This window comes from Nerophis lumbriciformis, linkage group LG04 (assembly GCF_033978685.3).
Source record: "Nerophis lumbriciformis linkage group LG04, RoL_Nlum_v2.1, whole genome shotgun sequence".
Lineage (NCBI taxonomy): Eukaryota > Metazoa > Chordata > Actinopteri > Syngnathiformes > Syngnathidae > Nerophis > Nerophis lumbriciformis.
Genome location: NC_084551.2, coordinates 50,291,235 through 50,316,563, shown reverse-complemented (window position 1 = coordinate 50,316,563; position 25,329 = coordinate 50,291,235). Strand labels below are relative to the sequence as shown.

At 38.2% G+C, this 25,329-nt stretch overlaps 1 protein-coding gene across 1 annotated transcript in view; it reads left to right on the top strand.

Moving 5' to 3' along the window:
* The first annotated feature begins 19,166 nt into the window (after window positions 1-19,166).
* dpy19l1l (dpy-19-like 1, like (H. sapiens)) overlaps window positions 19,167-25,329 on the top strand; it is a 55,027-nt gene continuing 48,864 nt past the window's right edge. Inside the window, exons 1-4 of the mRNA XM_061956711.2 lie at window positions 19,167-19,509; window positions 19,755-19,779; window positions 21,469-21,556; window positions 23,828-23,965. Of these exons, the coding sequence (XP_061812695.2) occupies window positions 19,278-19,509; window positions 19,755-19,779; window positions 21,469-21,556; window positions 23,828-23,965 (483 nt within the window). The 5' untranslated portion in view covers window positions 19,167-19,277. The remainder of the gene's footprint in view (window positions 19,510-19,754; window positions 19,780-21,468; window positions 21,557-23,827; window positions 23,966-25,329) is intronic.

Genomic DNA, 25,329 nt, shown 5'->3' with positions numbered 1-25,329 from the left:
CTTCTTAGTTGTTTCCTTCAAGAGCAACTTTCACTTGTTGTGTTTTCGAATGTGGTGCCGATAACCCCCGCCACACCCTGGTCTTTCTGCATGTGTGTGTGTGTGTGTGTGTGTGTGTGTGTGTGTGTGCGGGGTTGAAGGCCACGTGTTCATTGTCAGCCAGTAAATACTCCCTTCCCCCGGCGTGGAGGACAACAGTTGGGAGGAAAAACATGTTTGGCTTGTCAAGATCCTCCGTGCAGGTTGCAGCAGCCCCCTCTGCTGATACCTCTATGGTACTGCACGTGTTTACTTTGCATTGCAAAAGATGTCATGAACTCTGTGGGACCAAAATCTACACAACACTGCACTGCAAAAACTGAAATCCAAGTAAGATTAAATATCTCAAATAAGGGTGATATTTGCTTGTTTTCTGTCTGATAAGATAATTATTCTCATTAAGCAGATTTTATGTTAGAGTGTTTTACTCGTTTTAAGGCTTTTGGTCCTAAATGATCTCAGTAAGATATTACAGCTTGTTGCACAGATTTGATGACATATATTGAGTAAAACATGCTTGAAACTAGAATATCAAGTGTTGCAAAGCCGTGTCATCAACACTCACAAGTATAAAACTACTTTTTTAAAGTAATAATTTCTTATTTCAAGCATGAACAAAAAAATCATGACTTTGACACAATTGTGTCTCATAATTAAAACAGATGACAGCCAAATGGACTTTGCAGTTTTATTTTCAATGAAACAAGAGAAAATACGCACTCATATATTAGTACAGTTGGCACAGTACAGTAAACTGACAGTTAATATTTAAACATTTAACATGTGACATTTCAAACAATTTTGAACAGAAATAGTTCATGCACATTCAGATAAATTCCTCAAAAATACAATTTAAAAAAATTTGGCCGGGGGCCGGGCTGTATATATGCGCACTAATTGACTGAAAGAGCACGCACTTGGCGCGATGATGTCATGTTATCCATGGAAAAATGCATTTTTAGAGAATATGATTTGCCTGAGCGGCTAGTAGACCCCGGGAGTAACAAGCGGTTGCCTTGTTGCCTTTCCATTAAGAACAATAAATTAGTTTTTAGTATAAGTTTGCTGGTTTCAAGAAATGTAATGCCGAGCGAATATCATTATGTCAAGATAATGGAACTAGCATTCAATTAATTTAAGAATATTTTTCAACATATTGAGCAAAAGGTCTACCGGTAATTTTTTTCTACCAAGAAAAGTGCACTTGTTATTAGTGAGAATATACTTATTTCAAGGTTAGCTAATTTTACTTGTTTTGGAAAATCTTGACATGCCAAATTTTCTTGTTCTATTGGCAGATAATTTTGCTTAGTTCAAGTAAAATACCCCTCATTTTTGTATTTTTTTTCTCCTTGTTTTTGAACACTGACTTTTTGCAGTGTGGGGTCTCCATACAGGAAACTGACCAGGATGTCTGAATCGATACTGAACTATATCAATCCTCAGATCAAAAATATTGAAACTTTAGTTCAGGGGGTGTCCAAACTTTTTCCACCAAGGGCCACATATTAAAAAGAAAGTATGCAGGGAGGGCCTATTCTGATATTTTTTTATTTAAAAAAAATGCTAAAAACAGTGTCAGCTATGTATAATAGACGAGGAAGTCCAAAACCAGTGAAGTTGGCACGTTTTGTAAATCGTAAATAAAAACAAAGTACAATGATTTGCAAATCCTTTTCAATTTATATTCAATTGAATAGACTGCAAAGTCAAGATATTTAATGTTCACACTGGAAAATTTTATTTTTCGCAAATATTAGCTCATTTGGAATTTGATGCCTGCAACATGTTTAAAAAAAAGCTGGCACAAGTGGCAAAAAAGACTGAGAAAGTTGAGGAATGCTCATCAAACACTTATTTGGAACATCCCACAGGTGAACAGGCTAATTGGGAACAGGTGGGTGCCATGATTGGGTATAAAAGCAGCTTCCATGAAATGCTCAGTCATTCACAAACAAGGATGGGGCGAGGGTCACCACTTTGTGAACAAATGCGAGAGCAAATTGTTGAACAGTTTAAGAACAACATTTCTCAACGAGCTATTGCAAGGAATTTAGGGATTTCGCCATCTACGGTCTGTAATATCATCAAAAAGTTCAGAGAATCTGGAGAAATCACTGCTCGTAAGCGATGATATTACGGACTTTCGATCCCTCAGGCGGTACTGCATCAAAAAGCGACATCAATGTGTAAAGGATATCACCACATTGGCTCAGGAACACTTCAGAAAGCTACTGTCAGCAACTACAGTTGGTCGCTACATCTTTAAGTGCAAGTTAAAACTCTACTATGCAAAGCCATTCATCAACAACACCCAGAAACGCAGCCGGCTTTGCTGGGCCCGAGCTCATCTAAGATGGACTGATGCAAAGTGGAAAAGTGTTCTGTGGTCTGACGAGTCCACATTTCAAATTGTTTTTGGAAACTGTGGACGTCGTGTCCTGCAGAACAAAGAGGAAAAGAACCATCCGGATTGTTCTAGGCGCAAAGTTGAAAAGCCAGCATCTGTGATGGTATGGGGGTGTATTAGTGCCCAAGGCGTGGGTAACTTACACATATGTGAAGGCACCATTAATGCTGAAAGGTACATACAAGTTTTGGAGCAACATATGTTGCCATCCAAGCAACGTTATCATGGACGCCCCTGCTTATTTCAGCAAGACAATGCCAGGCCACGTGTTACAACAGCGTGGCTTCATAGTAAAAGAGTGCGGGTACTAGACTGGTGACAAAGTGAATTTACTGTAATATCCAATATAATCTGTTAACCATCTTATTTCTACAATATACAAAGGGTTAATAGAAAATGGCGCCTGGGCTATTGAGATCTATATAAACAATTTTGCTTTCGCACGCAAACGTATTCCATGACAAAAAATGCGTATGTTCCTTTTTTTCATCCGACGGTTGTGTGTGTGTGTGTGTGTGTGAAGATGAAAGGTGAGATCAAAATAGCAATATCCGTATCGCAACAATGGCACTCATAAAGAATCAAAGCCCTTTTAAGCTTTTTATGTCATATTTGATACTGTTCAAAGCCACTTTTTGAGAATGGTACAGAACCTCCATGTTCACTTTTCCTCTAGGACACGTGTCTTCAATAGATGGATGTCACATGGCCACGCTATACTCACTGTAATAAATGAACATGAACAAATAACTATACTCTATTGGTATATAGTCATGCTAGCACTTAAGATAGATAGCGATTAGTGCTGAAGTCGGCAGCTAGAAATCAGCAGCGATGTATACTGCATTATTTGAATATCTTAGTATTGTACAGTTTAATTTAAAACACAATTTTGTACACACACACACACATATATACATATATATATACACACATATACATACATACATATATATATATATATATATATATATATACATACATATATATATATATATATATATATATATATATATATATATATATATATATATATATACACACATATATATACATATGCACATATACATATACACATATACATATATATACACACATATATACACATATATATACACACACACACACACCCTAATTAGAATAAAAACTGAAATCTTCTTTTTATATGATGTACTTAGTCCATAAGTAACAAATGTGTACCACATTTTCGGAGTATAAGTCACACCTGCCGAAAATGCATAATAAAGAAGGAAAAAAAACATATATAAGTCGCACTGGAGTATAAGTCGCATTTTTGGGGGAAATTTATTTGATACAAGCCAACACCAAGAATAGACATTTGAAAGGCAATTTAAAATAAATAAAGAATAGTGAACAACAGGCTGAATAAGTGTACGTTATATGAGGCATAAATAACCAACTGAGAACGTGCCTGGTATGTTAACGTAACATATTATGGTAAGAGTCATTCAAATAACTATAACATATAGAACATGCTATACGTTCACCAAACAATCTGTCACTCCTAATCGCTAAATCCCATGAAATCTTATACGTCTAGTCTCTTACGTGAATGAGTTAAATAATATTATTTGATATTTTACGGTAATGTGTTATAGTCCGAAAAAATACGCTATATATATATATATATATATATATATATATATATATATATATATATATATATATTTATATATATATATTCTTTGTTGTATACTATACTAGTGTTTCTTAACCATACTTGCCAACCCTCCCGAATTTTACGGGAGACTCCCGAAATTCAGCACCTCTCCCGAAAACCTCCCGGGACAAATATTCTCCCGAAAATCTCCCGATTTTCAGCCGGGGCTGGAGGCCACGCCCCCTCCAGCTCCATGCGGATCTGAGTGAGGACAGCCTTTTTTCACGTCCACTTTCCCACGATATAAACAGCGTGCCTGCCCAATCACGTCATTCCATACGAGGCGTCCGGCATATCGCCGATGAGCATGGTGCAGATGGAGAAGAGGGCGGCGATGTACGAGCTGCGCACCGACGGGCCGCCGATCGTGCTGTTGACGTAGGGCATCTCCAGGCGTTTGCCCAGCTTATGGAGCCATCCTCGGGGAAGAGACGGGAGGACAACAGGGTGACAAGAACTAAATCATCCAGACTAGAGATAAATTGTATAATTATGTTTATCTTATCTAAAAATAAATATATTTATTCATTTAAAAAAAAACGAAATACATTTTTACTATATTTTGCTAAAAACATCAAAATTAATTGTATTTTTATTTGTATCCAGCCATAGAATTATACATTAAAATAAACATATTTGAAATAATTAATTTTAAATGATCATAATAATTCATTTAAAATGACCATATTTAATCATTAAAACAATTGCTTGTTTATCAACAACTTTAGCATTTTATTCATTAAATTTTTAAGCTCTCAGAAGCCAAGTTATGTTATATTCCTTAAGATTTATTTATGCAAGTTGAAGTATCAATGATCTAAACACAGTTTTGTTTGCATATTTTCAGGATATATTATATATATATATATATATATATATATATATATATATATATATATATATATATATATATATGAAATACTTGACTTGGTGAATTCCAGCTGTAAATATACTCCTCCCCTCTTAACCACGCCCCCAACCACGCCCACCCACCCCCACCCACCCCCCGAAATCGTAATGACAATGTCAAACAAACAGAAGAAGTGTGGAGCTAAAGTCGTCGAAAAGTTTCCTAAGTGCAAAAAAATATGTTTGAAGTGGTGAAGCTCTGTTTTCATTTACACTTTATTTCACTGACAAGTTTATTTAAGAAACATATATATTATTAATATTTATTATTAATGGAGTTACACTGTATTTATTTTAGCCCTGCATAATTACTTTTTCATCAGATTTTTTTTCAGTATATTTGATTAGTATTTATTTTGTGATCAGCCTGTCCTAAACCTTGATAATAACATTTGTGTTTAACACTAGAGATGTGACGTTCGCAAACGAGTTGAGTCTTTTGAACGACTCTTCTAAGTGAAGGATGGGAACCGATTGTCAGTTGTATTTCGTTCGTTTGAGAGCTGTTCCTAATGCAAGTTGCCCACACTGCCTTCCCAGAATCACAATCAAAATCAGTTGTATTGGTTTTATTTATTGACAGAGTAATGACATCCCCGATTTAAGAGTCGTCCCAGAAGGTTCTATTCACGTAGACGCGCAGGCAGTTAACTTGGGGGAAGAGTTTCATAGGCACCTGGACCTACTCCGGTCTTTTAGTCGTTGTATTCGGAATTAAAAAATATATATTAGTGCCTGGAAAAGAAAACAAAATTATCAAAAGTCAAAGGAAACGTCGCATTTGGACGCACTTTTGTGCAATCCGCGGGGGTACTAACATGCAAGGTATAGTGAACACAGTGACGTCACTGTCAAATAATGTAGAAATGGCACCATCTTGTGGAATGTTTACAATGAAAGCAAAAGCCCAATTAGATTATCAATATTTTAAGTATATTTCTCTCCTTGGGTGTTTATATTGGTGTAATGAGGGGGTGTCCAAATTGCGACCCGCAGCTAATTTTATCAGTTTGTTTTTTTTAACTGTCATTGTAAAAAAAATATTAATGAACTAAAATCAATGTTGTTATGAATTAGTGACTTATTTAATGCTCCAAACACTTCACAATAAATATTCCACTTGGAAATATTTTCTGTGGGAAAATACTTTTGTGTTTTTCCTATTAAATAAAGAGTGTTTTTGACAAAAAAAAAGGCATACAACTTTTTTTTTTAAAGTACTTTATGTCAACAGTAAGATCTGAAGTTCATTTATAGATATAGAATACAATAGAATGGACTTTATTGTCGTCATTATAACAAGATTAAGGACTCCAACTTAAGTATTGCGGTAGTGGGAACAAATATGGGATAAAAATAAATTACACAAGGAGGTAATAAAGATAAAAGTAAGAATTGAAATAAACAGACTACTATCCAATAAAAATAATAAGCAATCCTGTACAATATGCAAAACACTATACAAAATACTGTACAATATACAGAGCAAGACAAGAGTACAGGAGTAATAAATAACTCTCTCACTCAAAGGGTAATATTGCACAGTAGGGTATTAGGTTAATAATTAATAATAATGTAAGACATACTTTTTACACTTTAATGAATGAGACCCTTTTGGGTCCATGGGACCTTTAATGTTCACCAAAATTAAGAGGAGTCCTACAGTATATGTTGTATTGGTTTAAAAAATATATATATATATAAAAAAAAAAAGCCCTGCATGCTTTTATTTTTCAGTGTGTGGCCCTCAGTGGAAAACGTTTGGATTTATGCATGCGTTTTTATTTATTGGCCAAACTTTTATCGTATTACTGCCACGATTGATTGTTTCCTTGATGAAAACAAGCTACTTAAAAAACAAATACAGGAACGAGCCAGTTTTTGAACAGCTATTTTAAAAGGAAGGGCTCCTCAAGATCCGGCCCCCTTCAAAGAGCCATAAATTCCATCTCTAATTAAGACATGGTGTCGTATCATTTAACTAGTCTTTTCTTGTTAAACTGTAAGTAAGTTTGATATAATTAATAAAATCAAGAGTGACTAATTCAGTGTTCATATTTGAGTGGGCACTGGGCCCCTCTGTAGTGGAAAAGTTGGACCCCGAGGTAAAAAAAAAAAAGGTTAAAAATACAATATCAACACCAATATTTTTAACAGAAATTTGCTTTTAATTTGCTAATCATAGTTATAATCAATACAACACAAGACAAAGATTTTTGGCAAACCAAAAAAATCAACATATATTAACTCGACAATGTAACAATATCAACACAATGATATGATAAGTATTTATTTTCATTATACATGATTGTTTGAGCAGAAAAAAAACAATAGTGCAAAATAAGCCCACTTCTAACGGGATTGTGAAGCTATATATAGTGATCCAGGGGACAAAACAGTAGAGATATGATTCATGGCTCTTTGATGGGAGCCGAATATTGAGGAGTCGTTCCTTTAAAGGGGAACATTATCACAATTTCAGAATGGTTAAAACCAGAGGTGGGACCAAGTCATTGCTTTGCAAGTCACAAGTAAGTCTCAAGTCTTTACCCTCAAGTCTCGAGTCAAGTCCCGAGTCAAGACAGGGCAAGTCCGAGTCAAGTCCAAAGTCAAGACTGGAAAGTCTCAAGTCAAGTCCCAAGTCCTGCATTTTGAGTTTCGAGTCCTTTCAAGTCATTTAACCACAGACTAATATATTTACACAGATTGTGTATGCTTTTAAAACGCTGTATTTATTTATTAAAACAAGTGCATTTGAAATTGCAGGGAAAAAGATAGTGCTGACATTGCACTTCAAAATAGCACTATTAACCAGTCATTTTAAACATGTAACTCATTCCTTTACAGAATAAACACATTTGAAAAAAACAAGTGCAACTGTACTTATTTGCACAAAAGTGTTAACATTGTATTTCCATGGCATATTGCATTGTAACTAGTTCCACAGCAGTTTCTATCCTGTTCTTACCTTATCTCATTGATCTCATCTCATACTGTATGTGTGTTTATGTGTGCGTACACATGAAAAACATAACAAATATATGAACATAACAATGAACAGAGTTGTACTTTTTAGATGTCAGGACCCTATGCAATATGTACACATATTCTTAATATAGTATACATTTTAACTGACCTTTATTTGACTATGTTTGTCTTTTTGTAGGTGGCTAAAATACGCGGTGCTGCTGACTGCCGTCTAACGTTACGTTACTGTGTGTGATACATTGACTAAAGTAATGTTATGTATAGGTACCTCATGAAACCCTGCTTAAAAAAAAATCACTTGACAAAAAGTATGAATAAGGTAGCAAACTGCAGTGGACGCAACAGATTGCCGTGTTTGCAATGACGTTATAACCATAGACATCTTATAAGTAGACGCAGCATTGGTTGCTGTGACGTGAGCAATTTGGCCGCCATCTTGAAGTGCTGATGAGGAGCCGGCAAGCAGCCTAAACTGACAGATGACAGGTAGAAAACAAAGATGGTGTTCAGCGTTTTCCTGCTCAAATGAGCGGACTGTTGAAAATAGGAATCGGGGGATTACTTTTCACAAGTAAGATTTAACATTAACGTACTATTGGTTGTATTTTATGAAAATAATATTACCACAGAGTTGAGAAGGATCAAAGATCTTCAATATTTGCATGTGAAAATCACAAAGAAATCTTCTGGGGGAGGATGACGCCCCTACAGGGGTTTGCTTTACAAACTTTCAGCCCCACCTAAAACAAAATTCACCAGCCACTACTGATTATGATGCATTCTCATTTTAGGCAAAGTATAAGACAATACTTTCTTAACAGTATAATTGTAACCAGGAATCAGTCTTCAAGTAACAATATTCAAATACTAACATTGTTGGGTTAAACAGAATTTGGTTTTATTCTGAATCCAGTGAAACAGATTGGTGGTTTTAGCTGATATGAAGACTTTCAGGTGTTTATATATGTTTAAGTATTTGGCAGACGCTTTTATCCAAAGCGACTTACATAAAATAATACATATAAAACAATCACTGCAAACATGATCATTTAAGGGAAGAATGTAATAGAAAATATCAATACAAAGTGTCAAGACAGAATAAACTCTCTGCTGCTGAAGCAACAGAGATACAGTCTATAGGTCCCTAAGATATATAGATATCTAATGTATTCATACATTGTTTATGTAGGATACACGCATATGTATATATAACCTAATCATATTGTTTCTTCAACTTAAAAATAGCTTACCGTTTTTTCCCCCCTTCTCTGGGATTATATTCCCAGTTTTGATCTCGGACGTCTGGTCACTTATAGCGTTTAAGAATATTCTATTACTGTTAAGCAAACTATGAATAATAAAACACGCCAAAACATGTGTCTGTTATCATAGCTACACGTATGACAAAAAAGGGGGTGAAAATCAGTGGTATTCAGTGAGGTAAAATGAATTAAATGCGCTGACAGTTCATTGCTCCTGCCAAATGAATTGCACTGAGTGGAGCGGATCACCACTCCAAGATGGCGGCCCCGCGCCTCGTCTGCGCCAGTAGGCAGTAGCGCTCTATGCTGCGTCTACTTATAAGATGTCTATGGTTATAACGTTAGCAGTGAGTTTGCAGCCTCACTGATTTAACTACACAGCAAATAAAAGTCACGTTACTTAGCCAATAAACGTTATCTTACATTCAAAACTTACCCTTCTTTGTGCAACTTCAAATGTCGAACGAAGTTGGAAGTTGTTGCGTCTCCGTCTGTAATATTCGAACTGCGTGATTTGCATACGGCAATTCGTTTTTTGTTGACCAAGTCGTAGTTTTTATATCCGAACGAAACCAACTTTAACATAATTGTTTATCACTAGCACGTTGTTGGACCAACTCTTGTTCATTGGTTGTCCTGCAATTTGATTGGATGAATGCTGTGTGATGAAAACAACGTAGTTCTAATTTGATTGGCTGTTGTACTGACAGCACACCAGCTGACAGGAATAACACGCTGATAGACAGACGAAGAAAATGAAAAATACGGAGCGCTCCCAAATAACTTTTTAAGCTTTGGATTTTGGGGAAAGTGGCAAGTCATGTCAAGTCATGTCAAGTCAAAAGGCTCAAGTCCAAGTGAAGTCACAAGTCATTGATGTTAAAGTCTAAGTCGAGTTGCAAGTCTCTTTACATTTTGTCAAGTCGAGTCTAAAGTCATCAAATTCATGACTCGAGTCTGACTCGAGTCCAAGTCATGTGACTCGAGTCCACACCTCTGGTTAAAACCATTAAAAATCAGTTCCCAGTGGCTTATTATATTTTTCAAAGTTTTTTTCAAAATTTTACCAATCACGCAATATCCCTAAAAAAAGCTTCAAAGTGCCTTATTTTAACCATCGTTATAAACACCCGTCTATTTTCCTGTGACGTCACATAGTGATGCCAATACAAACAAACATGGCGCATAGAACAGCAAGCTATAGCGACATTAGCTCGGATTCAGACTCGGATTTCAGCGGCTTAAGCGATTCAACAGATTACGCATGTATTGAAACGGATGGTTGTAGTGTGGAGGCAGGTAGCGAAAACGAAATTGAAGAAGAAACTGAAGCTATTGAGCCATATCGGTTTGAACCGTATGCAAGCGAAACCGACGAAAACGACACGACAGCCAGCGACACGGGAGAAAGCGAGGACGAATTCGGCGATCGCTTTCTAACCAACGATTGGTATGTGTTTGTTTGGCATTAAAGGAAACTAACAACTATGAACTAGGTTTACAGCATATGAAATACATTTGGCAACAACATGCACTTTGAGAGTGCAGACAGCCCAATTTTCATCAATTAATATATTCTGTAGACATACCCTCATCCGCGCTCTTTTCCTTAAAGCTGATCCGTCCAGTTTTGGAGTTGATGTCAGCAGGCCAGGGAAGCTAGGGTCAATATTCTTCTCTTGATCATCTTGGGACGGTGTGAGCCAAGACATCCAGGGGGTTTAGCTCGCTCGTCTGCGGGAACAAACTGCCGCCATTGCTTGCCGTGCTACCGAGGGCCTTTGTCCCTGAATTGCTCACACACTCCGGCAGATTCAATAGGGGTCTGGCGGCAGATTTCTTTGACTTTATCGTTGGAAATGCATCTGCTTTGAGTGTCGCAGGATATCCACACATTCTTGCCATCTCTGTCGTAGCATAGCTTTCATCGGTAAAGTGTGCGGAACCAACGTCCAATTTCTTGCCACCTTCGCATCTTTGGGCCACTGGTGCAACTTGAATCCGTCCCCGTTCGTGTTGTTACACCCTCCGACAACACACCGACGAGGCATGATGTCTCCAAGGTACGGAAAACAGTCAAAAAAACGGAAAATAACAGAGCTGATATGACTCGGTGTTTGAGAAAATGGCGGATTGCTTCCCGATGTGACGTCATCGCTCCGAGAGCGAATATTAGAAAGGCGTTTAATTCGCCAAAATTCACCCATTTAGAGTTCGGAAATCGGTTAAAAAAATATATGGTCTTTTTTCTGCAACATCAAGGTATATATTGACGCTTACATAAATCTGGTGATAATGTTCCCCTTTAAAAGAGCTGTTCAAAAGACTGACTCGTTATTATTATTATTATTATTTTTTTAATCGAAGAAACAATCACTAGTATTAGTTGAAATGTAATTTACACGAATATTACTCTGTTGGTGGGAATTAATCTGAAATAGTGGCCGTAGTAAAACATTTGTATGTGTTTTCATTGTACCGTATTTTCCGGACCACAGAACTGCCGATGAATGGTCTATATACGATCTTTTTTCATACAAAAGGCGCACCGGATTATAAGGCGCATTCAAGGAGTCATCCATCCATCCATCCATTTTCTACCGCTTATTCCCTTTTGGGGTCGCGGGGGGCGCTGGAGCCTATCTCAGCTACAATCGGGCGGAAGGCGGGGTACACCCTGGACAAGTTGCCATCTCATCGCAGGGCCAACACAGATAGACAGACAACATTCACACTCACATTCACACACTAGGGCCAATTTAGTATTGCCAATCAACCTATCCCCAGGTGCATGTCTTTGGAGGTGGGAGGAAGCCGGAGTACCCGGAGGGAACCCACGCAGTCACGGGGAGAACATGCAAACTCCACACAGAAAGATCCCGAGCCCGGGATTGAACCCAAGACTACTCAGGACCTTCGTATTGTGAGGCAGATGCACTAACCCCTCTCCCACCGTGCTGCCTCAAGGAGTCATATTATTATTAATTTCTTTCTAAATGTAAAAGACTTCCTTGTGGTCTACATAAACATGTAATGGTGGTTCTTTGGTCAAAATGTTGCATGGATGAGGTTCTACAGATCATCTTCAAGCCGCTTTCTGACAGTCACTTCCGGATGCTCCATTTTGTGAGCGGCCTTATTTACGTGGCTCACCTTCGGCAGCGTCTTCTCCTCACAATCTTTGTTGTAGCGGTGTAGCGTGCAAGGACGGGGGTGGAAGAAGTGTCAAAAGATGGCGCTGACTGTTTTAATGACATTCAGACTTTACTTCAATCAATAACGGAGCAGCATCTCCTCATCCGGAAACAACAACAAGGCCGGAAATGCGTCCCGTGAAAAACCCGTCCGACCGGAACTCTCTAATAACTAAAGTTCCTTGGGTGAATAATGTAAAGTCACTACACCGGTATGTTTTAGCACTTTCATGGCGAGTTTACTGACAGATATAAGTAAGAACTTTACACTACTTTATATTAGAAATGGCAACAGTGGAGGATGAATGTCCCATAACAAGAAGATAGAGAAAAAGAAGAAGCTTATCGACTGCGGTGTCAGCACGACTACAAAGTTGGAAGGACGCAATTTTTCAGGATTTATGCAGATCCCAAATACAGATCAGTAGGTAGTGACGGAGGCAGAAAATTACATATATCCATATTTAAGTGTTACTTCTTTACTTTCATAGTCATATTACAAAGAGCTGATGTTCCATATTGTACTCTTTTCCTTTTCTCTTCATCTCATGAAAGTGTGCTTACATTGTGGGGCCACTCAGGCCAACTCTAGATAAGAGACACAATGGGCTTGTGTTAAGGTGAGAGAGATGAGGGCGGGGTGTGTGGGGGGTGGTGGGAGAGATAGGAGAAGAGAGTGTTTTTCCATTTATTTTCTTTCTGGTTATCCTCAAGTCCACAAACCTTGACTTTAGGAATGTGAGGAGTAGCTATAACTCCTTTCCCTTATCTGTTCCTGTGTCCAGCTGAGGAGGACAATGGGCATGTGTTCCGGCTGGAGGGAGGGACAACGAGGGTGGGGGCGAGAGACACATTATAGAAGAGAAGTTTTCCGTATTTTAGATTAGATCATTTTAGCTGCGCTAGTGAACGCTTGCTGAACTGGATTGGTCTCACGTTTATTTTCAAAGCTTTGAAAATAAATCACAAAATACCCATTCTGTCTGGTGGTTAAATTGAACTCAGCTTATGTGTCATCAAAATAACTTGGGAGTGACCAGCAACTTAAATTCCCTGGGAGGAACATCTGGTCCAAAACGCAACAGTAGGTACCAGAAGGTAAGAAAAGTTGCTTTTGCACAATATTGTGAAACAAAACGCCTGATAATTAGAGATGTCCGATAATATCGGACTGCCGATATTATCGGCCGATAAATGCTTTAAAATGTAAAATCGGAAATTATCGGTATCGGCTTCAAAAAGTAAAATGTATGACTTTTTAAAACGCCGCTACACGGAGTGGTACACGGACGTAGGGAGAAGTACAGAGCGCCAATAAACCTTAAAGGCACTGCTTTTGCGTGCCGTCCCAATCACATAATATCTACGGCTTTTCACTCACACAAGTGAATGCAAGGCATACAGTCATACAGGTCACACTGAGGGTGGCAGTATAAACAACTTTAACACTGTTACAAATATGCGCCACACTGTGAACCCACACCAAACAAGAATGACAAAACACATTTCGGGAGAACATTTGCATCGTAACACAACAGAAACACAACAGAACAAATACCCAGAACCCCTTGCAGCACTAACTCTTCCAGAACGCTACAGTATACACCCTACCCCCCACCTCAACCCCACCCACCTCAACCTCCTCATGCTCTCTCAGGGAAAGCATGTCCCAAATTCCAAGCTGCTGTTTTGAGGCATGTTAAAAAAAATAATGCACTTTGTGACTTCAATAATAAATATGGCAGTGCCATGTTGGCACTTTTTTCCATAACTTGAGTTGATTTATTTTGTAAAACCTTGTTACATTGTTTAATGCATCCAGCGGGGCATCACAACAAAATCAGGCATAATAATGTGTTCATTCCACGACTGTATATATCGGTATCGGTTGATATCGGAATCGGTAATTAAGAGTTGGACAATATCTAATATCGGCAAAAAAGTCATTATCGGACATCGCTACCGATAATATGTCTTACCTTATACACACACACACACCATAATAATACTCCTATGTTGAAGCACATCAAGCGGTGCGGCTTCATAGCTTACCAAAGTCGTACTAAAACATTTTGATGGATTTTTGAGCGCCGTGTGTAATGTTCTACATTTTCAATGGAACATATAAAATGTTGGTGTTGTTTACTTTAGTCATATTGCCATCATAGTGCAGTCTACATGTATCTCCTATGTTTGACTGCCATCTACTGGTCACACTTATCATTACGCCATGTACCAAATAAAATTGCTTCGAGGTCGGTAAGCGAAACCAGAATTATTCCGTACATTAGGCGCACCGGGTTATAAGGCGCACTGTCAAGTTGAGGAAAAAGTCTGGAAAATACAGTAAACATTCCATAAAGCGGTGCCATATTTCTTTGCTTTGGCAGTGACATCAGAAGTTAAAAACTTCTGATCCATCCATCCATTTTCTACCCCTTGTCCCTTTTGGGCCCGAAATGTAAATGGAGTATTGTTGGCACTTTTTGAATGGTTATTTATCGGATTTTATGGGCGGAAAAGTAGAGCTAAGGGGACTTTTATTTACATTTATTTAACCTCTAAAGGCCTTAGTGGCCACATGCGTGGACAGCACCTTTTAGCTCTAATTTCCAAAATTGTGTACACTACTGAATTGGGGTCTTATGCCCACATATGTGGACACTTATACTGCCATCTGGTGGTGTCAGAAGAGTATAACATACAATGGAATTTGGAAAACAAAAGTGTAAAAATAAAAATGAGCATGTCACACATGAAGTACCGTATTTTTCGGAGTATAAATCGCAGTTTTTTTCGGGTGCGACTTATACTCAGGAGCGACTTATGTGTGAAATTATTAACACATTAGCGTAAAATATCAAATAATATTATTGAGCTCATTCACGTAAGAGACTAGACGTATAAGATTTCATGGGATTTAGCGATTAGGAGTGACAGATTGTTTGGTAAACGTATAGCATGTTCTATATGTTATAGTTATTTGAATGACTCTTACCATAATATGTTACGTTAACATACCAGTTGGTTATTTATGCCTCATATAACGTACACTTATTCAGCCTGTTCACTATTCTTTATTTATTTTAAATTGCCTTTCAAATGTCTATTCTTGGTGTTGGCTTTTATCAAATAAATTTCCCCAAAAAATGCGACTTATACTCCAGTGCGACTTATATATGTTTTTTGCCTTCTTTATTATGCATTTTTGGCAGGTGCGACTTATACTCCGAAAAATGCGGTACACATTTGTTACTTATGGACTAAGTACATCATATAAAAAGAAGATTTCAGTTTTTATTCTAATTAGGGTCCAATAAGCCCAAATAGCAAAGATAAATAAAAAAATAATGTAAACAAACAGCTTGGGCCTTAAGAGGTTAATATTTCGATTTTTTTTTTTTTTTTTTATCCATCCGTCATGTCTTTCATAGTGATTGTGAACGATAGGCAAAATTCCCCAAAAAAGTGCAGTTCCCCTTTAAACCCCACTTGGAAAAGCTGTGCATTACAAACCGTGCTCATTGTAGTTACTAATCCTGACTTCCTCATTTTCATAAAAAAATAAAAAATAAATCTGCAAAATTATCTTATTCATTTTTGTTTTGTAGGATAAAGTGTTTTATGCATTGTGCTCCTGAGTATTATTTACTGACTTTATTTCCTTTTATTTTTCAGTATCAAATGGTTGAAGTCGGTCAAAAAATGTTTATATTTTAAAAATGTAAAGTTTAAAATATATATATTTTTATTTCAGGTAAATTGATACACTTTATGTGTTTTCTGCTACAGACTAAAAACTATGTTAATAAAGTAATTCTTGGTTGTGTAAGTTGATGTATATTTCTTCAATTTAAATTTCAATAAGGATACAATGTTATGCAGACGTGTAATAACTTTATAACAATTTTATAGACAAATTATACCAGTCCTAGTCACCGTGGGTGGGGAGGACGCAAAATGTTTTCTTCATTGTAGGGGGGGCGTGTACAGTAAATAATTGGGAAGCACAGATCAAAAGTGACGTAATGACAGTTTGATTGGTGATGGTGAGGAGCAGTTTTCACCAACAGGCTCCGCCCACTACGGTGTCATCATCATCATGATCATTTGTACCAATTAGTTTTGTTCCGATACCAAAATTATTTTGATACTTTTCGGTACTTTTCTAAATAAAGGGGACCACAAAAAATTGCATGGCTTTACTCTAACAAAAAATCTTAGGGTACATTAAACAAATGTTTCTTATTGCAAGTTTGTCCTTAAATAAAATAGTGAACATACAAGACAACTTGTCTTTTAGTAGTAAGTAAACAAACAGAGGTTCCTAATTTAGTCTGCTGACATATGCAGTAACATATTGTGTCATTTTCCATTCTTGTGTTGTTAAAATTTTTTGTGGCCAGCCATCTTTGGCTCCATGGCACGGCCACATCCCTACGGCGTCGGCGAATTTCCTTTGCAATTTGTCATCGCCCATCTGTTTCGTATCTGTCACTTTAACCGCCGCTCATTTGGCCAAAGTCGTTTGTCGAAGTACGACCCATGTTTTTAGCCGGAAAATGGCCGGCGGAAACCGAGACGACCGGCTTCATGTTTATTTTCAAATAGGGATCTTGAGACTTTTATGTGCGTCCTCTCGTGAAATCGATTTTCGTCACAATTTGTGAATCTGACAGCATGGGTTGATTTTAAATTTTAACAATTTATGTCTCCCAGCTGGCCTGGGGACGCCTCGGGATTCCCAGGGAAGAGCTGGAAGAGGTAGCTGGGTAGAGGGCAGTCTGGGCTCCTCTGCTTAGGCTGCTGCCCCCGCGACCCTACTTCGGATAAGCGTAAGAAAACGCATGGATATTAAACATTTTTTGCCGGACCTGACTGCAAAACTTGGTGCCTTTTCGTGCTTGTTAAGGTTTAATTAATGCAATCGACATACTTGCCAACCTTGAGACCTCCAATTTCGGGAGGTGGGGGGCGTGGTCGGGGCCGTGGCTAAGAGGGGAGGAGTATATTTACAGCTAGAATTCACCAAGTCAAGTATTTCATATATATATATATATATATATATATATATATATATATATATATATATATATATTTTTTTTTTTTTTTTTTTTTTTTTTTTTCTAACCATGCTGAACACCCTTTCGCAGGTACCCAGAAAGGTTTCGAGTACCACCAAAGAAACGGAATCTCTGAAGACAGTATAAAAATCTGTGTTAAAGTTGTACAAATACTGTTTGTATAATAAGCATGTTATTGTTTACAAATGAGGGTTAAGAGTTCAGTACTAAAATAAATAAATAAATAATGTGGCTTAAGGACAGTTTTTTAATTGAGCTGCTGCATTTTTGGTTGGGTTGTTTATTTATTTTGAGTAACTTCTACATTTCTAAAATGGGAGGAATATAATAGAGTGATCTATGTTTGTCTGTTGCCATCTCCTGGTGAATGTTGGCTATAGCGTACCGGGGTTACTTTTTGGTTGGCCAACGATTTACGTGGTGTTGCGCACCTGACGTCAAGTGTGTGAGTCTGTTCTGAAGTCTACAGTAAAGAGACGTACTTCATCACCTCGCCTGTTTATTGCCTCCAACTCAATATATTACAACAACATTGCTGTTTACGGCAGACAAACTGCTTTACGGTAGACGAAAACGTGACTGCTGTTGTTGTGTGTTGTTACCGCGCTGGGAGGACGTTAATGAAACTGCCTAACAATAAACCCACATAAGAAACCAAGAACTCGCCCTCGATCATTCTACAGTTATAATGTGATTGGGCAGGCACGCTGTTTATATCGTGGGAAAGCGGACGTGAAAACAGGCTGTTGACACGTCACTCAGGTCCGGCCTCCAGCTCCGCCTGAATTTCGGGAGATTTTCGGGAGAAAATTTGTCCCGGGAGAGGCGCTGAATTTCGGGAGTCTCCCGGAAAATCCGGGAGGGTTGGCAAGTATGCTGAGCACTGAAACTTCACCATCTGTGTCAATGATCCTGCCACTGAAAACAAGGATTCTACAATCCATGGCTCCAAGTGTGGAAGACAGCAGCATCACTCCAGATGTCAGGCTTTATTTCACTACCTATGTTTCAAGGAAGATGATGTGCCTTCTTATGTTGCACTTTAACTTGTTTTTTATTAATGGTCATTGGTCCAAGTTTAAAGAAAGGAGGAATGCCTTTTTATGTTGCACTGTTTTTCATTAATTGTGTTAAAAGGAAAATAAAAATGCATGTCAAGTTGATCAACAGATTGTATTATTCTCCAGTGCAATAACAGTACTGAAATGAAGACTAAAAGGGCATTAATGGGAGCTTTAAAAAAAAAAAGAAGAAAAAAAGAAGTAACTAAATAGTTACTTTTCACAGTAACGCATTACTTTTTGGTGTAAGTAACTGAGTTAGTAACTGAGCTACTTTTGAAATAAAGTAACTAGTAACTGTAACTGGTTACTGGTTTTCAGTAACTAACCCAACACTGGTATTTACCATGAATGGACCCGACTTAAACAAGTTGAAAAACTTATTCGGGTGTTACCATTTAGTGGTCAGTTGTACGGAATATGTACTGTACTGTGCAATCTACTAATAAAAGTTTCAATCAATCAATCAAACCGCTGACGATTGGGAATTGGTTCTTAAAAAGAGCCGTTCAAAAGACTCGACTCGTTCGCAAACGTCACAAGTCAATCTCACAGCAGGCACACGCCGCCGCTGTGTGGCCGCTCACATCGCCCTCACCTCCGGCTTCCTCCTCGCTGCCTACCCGCTCTTGGCCCTCCGTGGTCGACCATGACGGCGAAAAACAGAAAGCAGACGGGGAAGAGTGCATCCTCGCAGGGTGACAAAGGCGACAAGAGCTCGCTGGTTCCTCCGGGGGGTAAAAGTGTCTCCAGGCGGACTGGCAGAGATGGCAAAGCTCACGGCGGGGCTGCCTCGCACCATAACGGGCTATCGGGCATCAGGAACAAGCTGGGGCTGACTGGCAGCGGGGCGGCCGGCCTGGGATTCACGCTTCTCCTCGGTAAACCTCCGAGTGTTAGCCTGCTAGCTTAGTAGCACCAGACCTCTGAAATGTGAAGAAATGACAAAAAGTATTTACTTCTAGTCCATCACTGCGCTAACGTTAGCTTACCAGCTAGCTACCCCTCATTGCTTATTTTGTATGGAAAACCATCATTACTCATTCAAACTTTCTCTCACTATTCTACATTTACTACTCTTTTGACGTGACAAGACTGGATTTTCATTGTTTTTCTCTGTCCACAGCTACATTAAGCGGGTATCTCCACTGGTAAGAATTTATTGTTATCAATTTATGTGTATATATATATATATATATATATATATATATATATATATATATATATATATATATATATGTGTGTACAAACCCCGTTTCCATATGAGTTGGGAAATTGTGTTAGATGTAAATATAAACGGAATACAATGATTTGCAAATCATTTTCAACCCATATTCAGTTGAATATGCTACAAAGACAACATATTTGATGTTCAAACTGATAAACTTTTTTTTTTTGCAAATAGTCATTAACTTCAGAATTTGATGCCAGCAACACGTGACAAAGAAGTTGGGAAAGGTGGCAATAAATACAGATAAAGTTGAGGAATGCTCATCAAACACTCATTTGGAACATCCCACAGATGAACAGGCAAATTGAGAACAGGTGGGTGCCATGATTGGGTATAAAGGTAGATTCCATGAAATGCTCAGTCATTCACAAACAAGGATGGGGCGAGGGTCACCATTTTGTCAACAAATGCGTGAGCAAATTGTTGAACAGTTTAAGAAAAACCTTTCTCAACCAGCTATTGCAAGGAATTTAGGGATTTCACCATCTACGGTCCGTAATATCATCAAAGGGTTCAGAGAATCTGGAGAAATCACTGCACGTAAGCAGCTAAGCCCGTGACCTTCGATCCCTCAGGCTGTACTGCATCAACAAGCGACATCAGTGTGTAAAGGATATCACCACATGGGCTCAGGAACACTTCAGAAACCCACTGTCAGTAACTACAGTTGGTCGCTACATCTGTAAGTGCAAGTTAAAACTCTCCCATGCAAGGCTAAATCCGTTTATCAACAACACCCAGAAACGCCGTCGGCTTCGCTGGGCCTGAGCTCATCTAAGATGGACTGATACAAAGTGGAAAAGTGTTCTGTGGTGTGACGAGTCCACATTTCAAATTGTTTTTGGAAACTGGACGTCGTGTCCTCCGGACCAAAGAGGAAAAGAACCATCCGGATTTTTATAGGCGCAAAGTTGAAAAGCCAGCATCTGTGATGTATGGGGGTGTATTAGTGCCCAAGACATGGGTAACTTACACATCTGAGAAGGCACCATTAATGCTGAAAGGTACATACAGGTTTTGGAGCAACATATGTTGCCATCCAAGCAACGTTACCATGGACGCCCCTGCTTATTTCAGCAAGACAATGCCAAGCCACGTGTTACATCAACGTGGCTTCATAGTCAAAGAGTGTGGGTACTAGACTGGCCTGCCTGTAGTCCAGACCTGTCTCCCATTGAAAATGTGTGGCGCATTATGAAACCTAAAATACCACAACGGAGACCCCCGGTTTGTTGAACAACTTAAGCTGTACATCAAGCAAGAATGGGAAAGAATTCCACCTGAGAAGCTTAAAAAATGTGTCTCCTCAGTTCCCAAACGTTTACTGAGTGTTGTTAAAAGGAAAGGCCATGTAACACAGTGGTGAACATGCCCTTTCCCAACTACTTTGGCACGTGTTGCAGCCATGAAATTCTAAGTTAATTATTATTTGCAAAAAAAAAAAGTTTTTTGCAAATCATTGTATTCCGTTTATATTTACATCTAACACAGTTTCCCAACTCCTATGGAAACAGGGTTTGTGTATATATATATATATATATATATATATATATATATGTATATATGTATATATTTCTAGTGTAATCGTGAGTCTCTCCTCCACCTTCAGGTGTCATCTTGCACAGCTCTTTGAGAACGACCGACACTTCTCCCACCTGTCCAACCTGGAGAAGGAGATGGCTTTCCGGACAGAAATGGTAATTTGTACTTTTTTTTGTGGCACAATCTCTTGCGATCAAACACTATCAGGGAATAGAATGTTTACTATGATGGTTGACCGTGGTTATGAATGTACTGCATCATGCTGAAAGTCTTCTTATCTTATTTAAGATCTGCAACAATACTGTTGCGCCAGGCCTGGGCTATTATTTTGCCTCGGGGGGGCCAAATTTAGAGAAAAATAAATTGTGTCTTGGGGCCGGTATATCTGATTGTTTTTGGAACACTTATACAAAACCTCACAATAATGTCTGATTGAATGCTAAAAACGTTATGACAGACCGCCTGAAAAAAACTGAAAGGAATTAAAAAATGTTTTACTGAATGAGACACCAATAATGTGGGATTTACAATATTAACTATTAAAGATAAAACACTGAATATTGACAACATACAAACGTCACACCTCCTCTTGATCGACATATTTTACAATCAAGCGAAACGCAACAAAAATGCAACAAACGGCTAAATATGAACGCAAAGGGTAAAAAAAACAACCTACAATCTGATAGATCTGATATATCACTAAGCTTTAGAACTTTGTTGTAAAAATCTCCTTCTGCGTCTGTCCCTGACACCCGCATTTCAGGCTGGCTGCTCCGGAAACACTGTGGAAACGCTCCCCACCCACACTGCTTGGTGCCTGATCTGAGCTGCTGTGACTTAGATTACCATAGTAACTAGTAGAGATGCGTGGTTTGCGGACACAACCGCGAAGTCCGCGGATAATCCGCGGGTCGGGCGGGTGAGATGACGAAAAAAATAGATTTTAAATAGATTCGGGCGGGTGGCGGTTGAACCAATTCGGAAATATATATACATAGTTAAATGTTGTTACCCACATACGAAAAACGAGCAGCACTCTTTGAAACAGGCAATTATTCATCAGGCACTGCAGTACACCATAACACAACACAAGAGCAGAAAAAAAAAAAAAAAAAGATGGCAACGCCGGCAGCAAATGTGGTACGCGACAAACTAAAAAAGAGAATACTAAAGACCAGGGGGAAAAAAAGACCAGCTATTTGCCTTGGCCAATAAGTTGGAGGTAATTTATTATTATTATTTATTTAATTTATTTTTGTTTAAATAGGGATGACATACATATGTTATTGTATAATTTAAGTTTGTGCGCGTGATTGACAGCCTAAGGCTTATGAGGCACATTTTTTATTTATTTTTTTATTTCAACTTAAAAACGTATGAGCCTATGCCTATGCCTACAACATAGGCTATGTGTTTATCTTTATTTTCCTGCCTGTCGTTGACAATGGAGATTGTCTGATATTTTGTCATGGCTGCAGATCAATCAATAAAGGTTCATCTTTGTCGCAAAATTGTTCACTGTTTCACTGTGCACCCCTGCCCTCTTCCCTATTTGAGCATTATAACGTTAACAAGTTAATATTCATTGAAATAAATTCAGAACATTTTTTTTACCTAACGAAAATATAGGCCTAGTCTTTCTAAAACATTTTTTTAACTTCTTAAAAGCATCGTTCTGCTTGCTGCAACTGCGCACACAAAGTGTGAGGAACGCACTCCTGATCTGAGGGCATTGGCAACAATGGTCAACACTTTCTTAATGGAAATGACAATAACACTATAATAATGATAAATAATATTATCACGCATTAATATCTCTTAGCCACTAATGCGTGGCCAAGAGATAATGCGTGGCACGCATTGAATGTCTCTGCTGCATTGGATCAGTCTCCTTTCTTTAACAGGCAAAAGCTTTCTAACCTCACTAATGCGTTGCATCGTCTATATTAGATATATAACAACGGGCGGGTGTGGTTTTGATAAAATGTTAGTTCGGGTGGATGACGACTTTTGTGATGCGGTTGCGGATGAAATAATTGCCTATCCGCGCATCTCTAGTAACTAGTATATCATCCATAAGCGCAGATTCCAACCATTGAAATACTTTGTATAGTTCAAGACTTACGGTCATTTGAATACATCACTGCACATCATAATGGCAGCTACAGTTTCCATCTTAAAGATCTAAAAAAATTATTTAAGAATGGGCCAGATTGAAAAGCTTAACGGGCTGCATGCGGCCCCCGGGCCTTAATTTGCCCAGTTATGTGTTACGCTGTGCATTGTGAACAGGAAACGCATACGCTGAGGTTAGGCATATTGAAATGAAAAGGCTCGTTGCTGTCATGGCCGGTGCATGAAAATACACATTTGTTTGTACTTGATGCTTTTAATGAATTGTGAATGTCTCGTTTGGATTCCAGGGCTTGTACTACTCGTACTACAAGACCATCATCGAGGCACCCTCCTTCCTGCAGGGCCTGCACGTGGTGATGAATGATCGGCTGACAGAGTATCCGCTGGTCATTAACACCCTCAAGAGGTTCAATCTCTACCCAGAGGTCAGTTTTAGCTTCATATTAACCATTTTTATGCTTGCTGTCGTCATTTTAGTGTCGATCTCACAATATCAAATAGAAGACCTGGTCTTGGAACACGAGCCCGCTCCTAGATTTGATGAAAAGATCTATGCACTAAATTAGTCATATTTCTCAAATACCATATTTTCCGGACTATAAGGCACAAATAAAAGCTTTTTTTTCCTCAAAACTCGACAGTGCGCCTTATAACCAGGTGCGCCTAATGTACGGAATAATTCCGGTTTTGCTTACTGACCTCGAAGCCATTTTATTTGGTACGTGGTGTAATGATACGTGTGACCAGTAGATGGCAGTCAAACATAAGAGGTACGTGTAGACTGCAATATGACTCAAGTAAACAACACCAACATTTTATATGTTCCATTGGAAATATTGAACATTACACACGGCGCTCAAAAATCTATCAAAATGTTTTAGTACGACTTTGTTAAGCTACGAAGCCGCACCGCTTGATGGATTGTCTGCGCATTAAACATCGGAGTGTTATTATGGTGTGTATATAAGGTAAGTCTCAAGTTATGTTTTGTTTGTTTGTTTTCTCCCCTAACTTGAAAAGGGTTTTGACTTTTTGACCAGGGGTTACACTGGGACTTCACTCTTTGTTTTAATCCAATGATGAGACAAATCTCTGTTTATCCTTTTATTTTGGACTTGATTGTCTCTTTTTTTCATTGAATAGTTGTAAGGTGAAAAACCTTTGGAAAAGGTGGACAAATACAAAAGCAATTAGGGACCAGTACAAACAAATTACAATAAACCATTTTTTTTTTAAAGTAAAAGTGTTTCCAAAAGTACATATAGTGACCCTTAACAGTTTGGATTTGGCATTTAAACATTTAACAACCACTTGGCAATTAAAATAAATTCAACACATCAAATCAAAACATCAAAATAGGGATGTCCCGATCCAGGTTTTTGCACTTCCGATTCGATACCGATATTGTTTTTGCACTTCCGATCCGATACCGATACTGACCGACACCGATACTGACCGATACTGGCCTATACGAGCATGTATTAAAGTTTAAAGTTATTTAGCCTACTTAGTTGAAACTGACCTGTTCATTCAAGGATAAACACAAAATAGACAAAATTATACATGACAAACAGAAATGGCATCATTGAACTAGGGCTGGGCGATATGGCCTTTTTTTAATATTGCGATATTTTAAGGCCATATTGGGATACACGATATATATCTCAATATTTTGCCTTAGCCTTGAATGAACACTTGATGCATATAATCACAGCAGTATGATGATTCTATGTGTTTTGATTGATTGATTGAGACTTTTATTAGTAGGTTGCACAGTGAAGTACATATT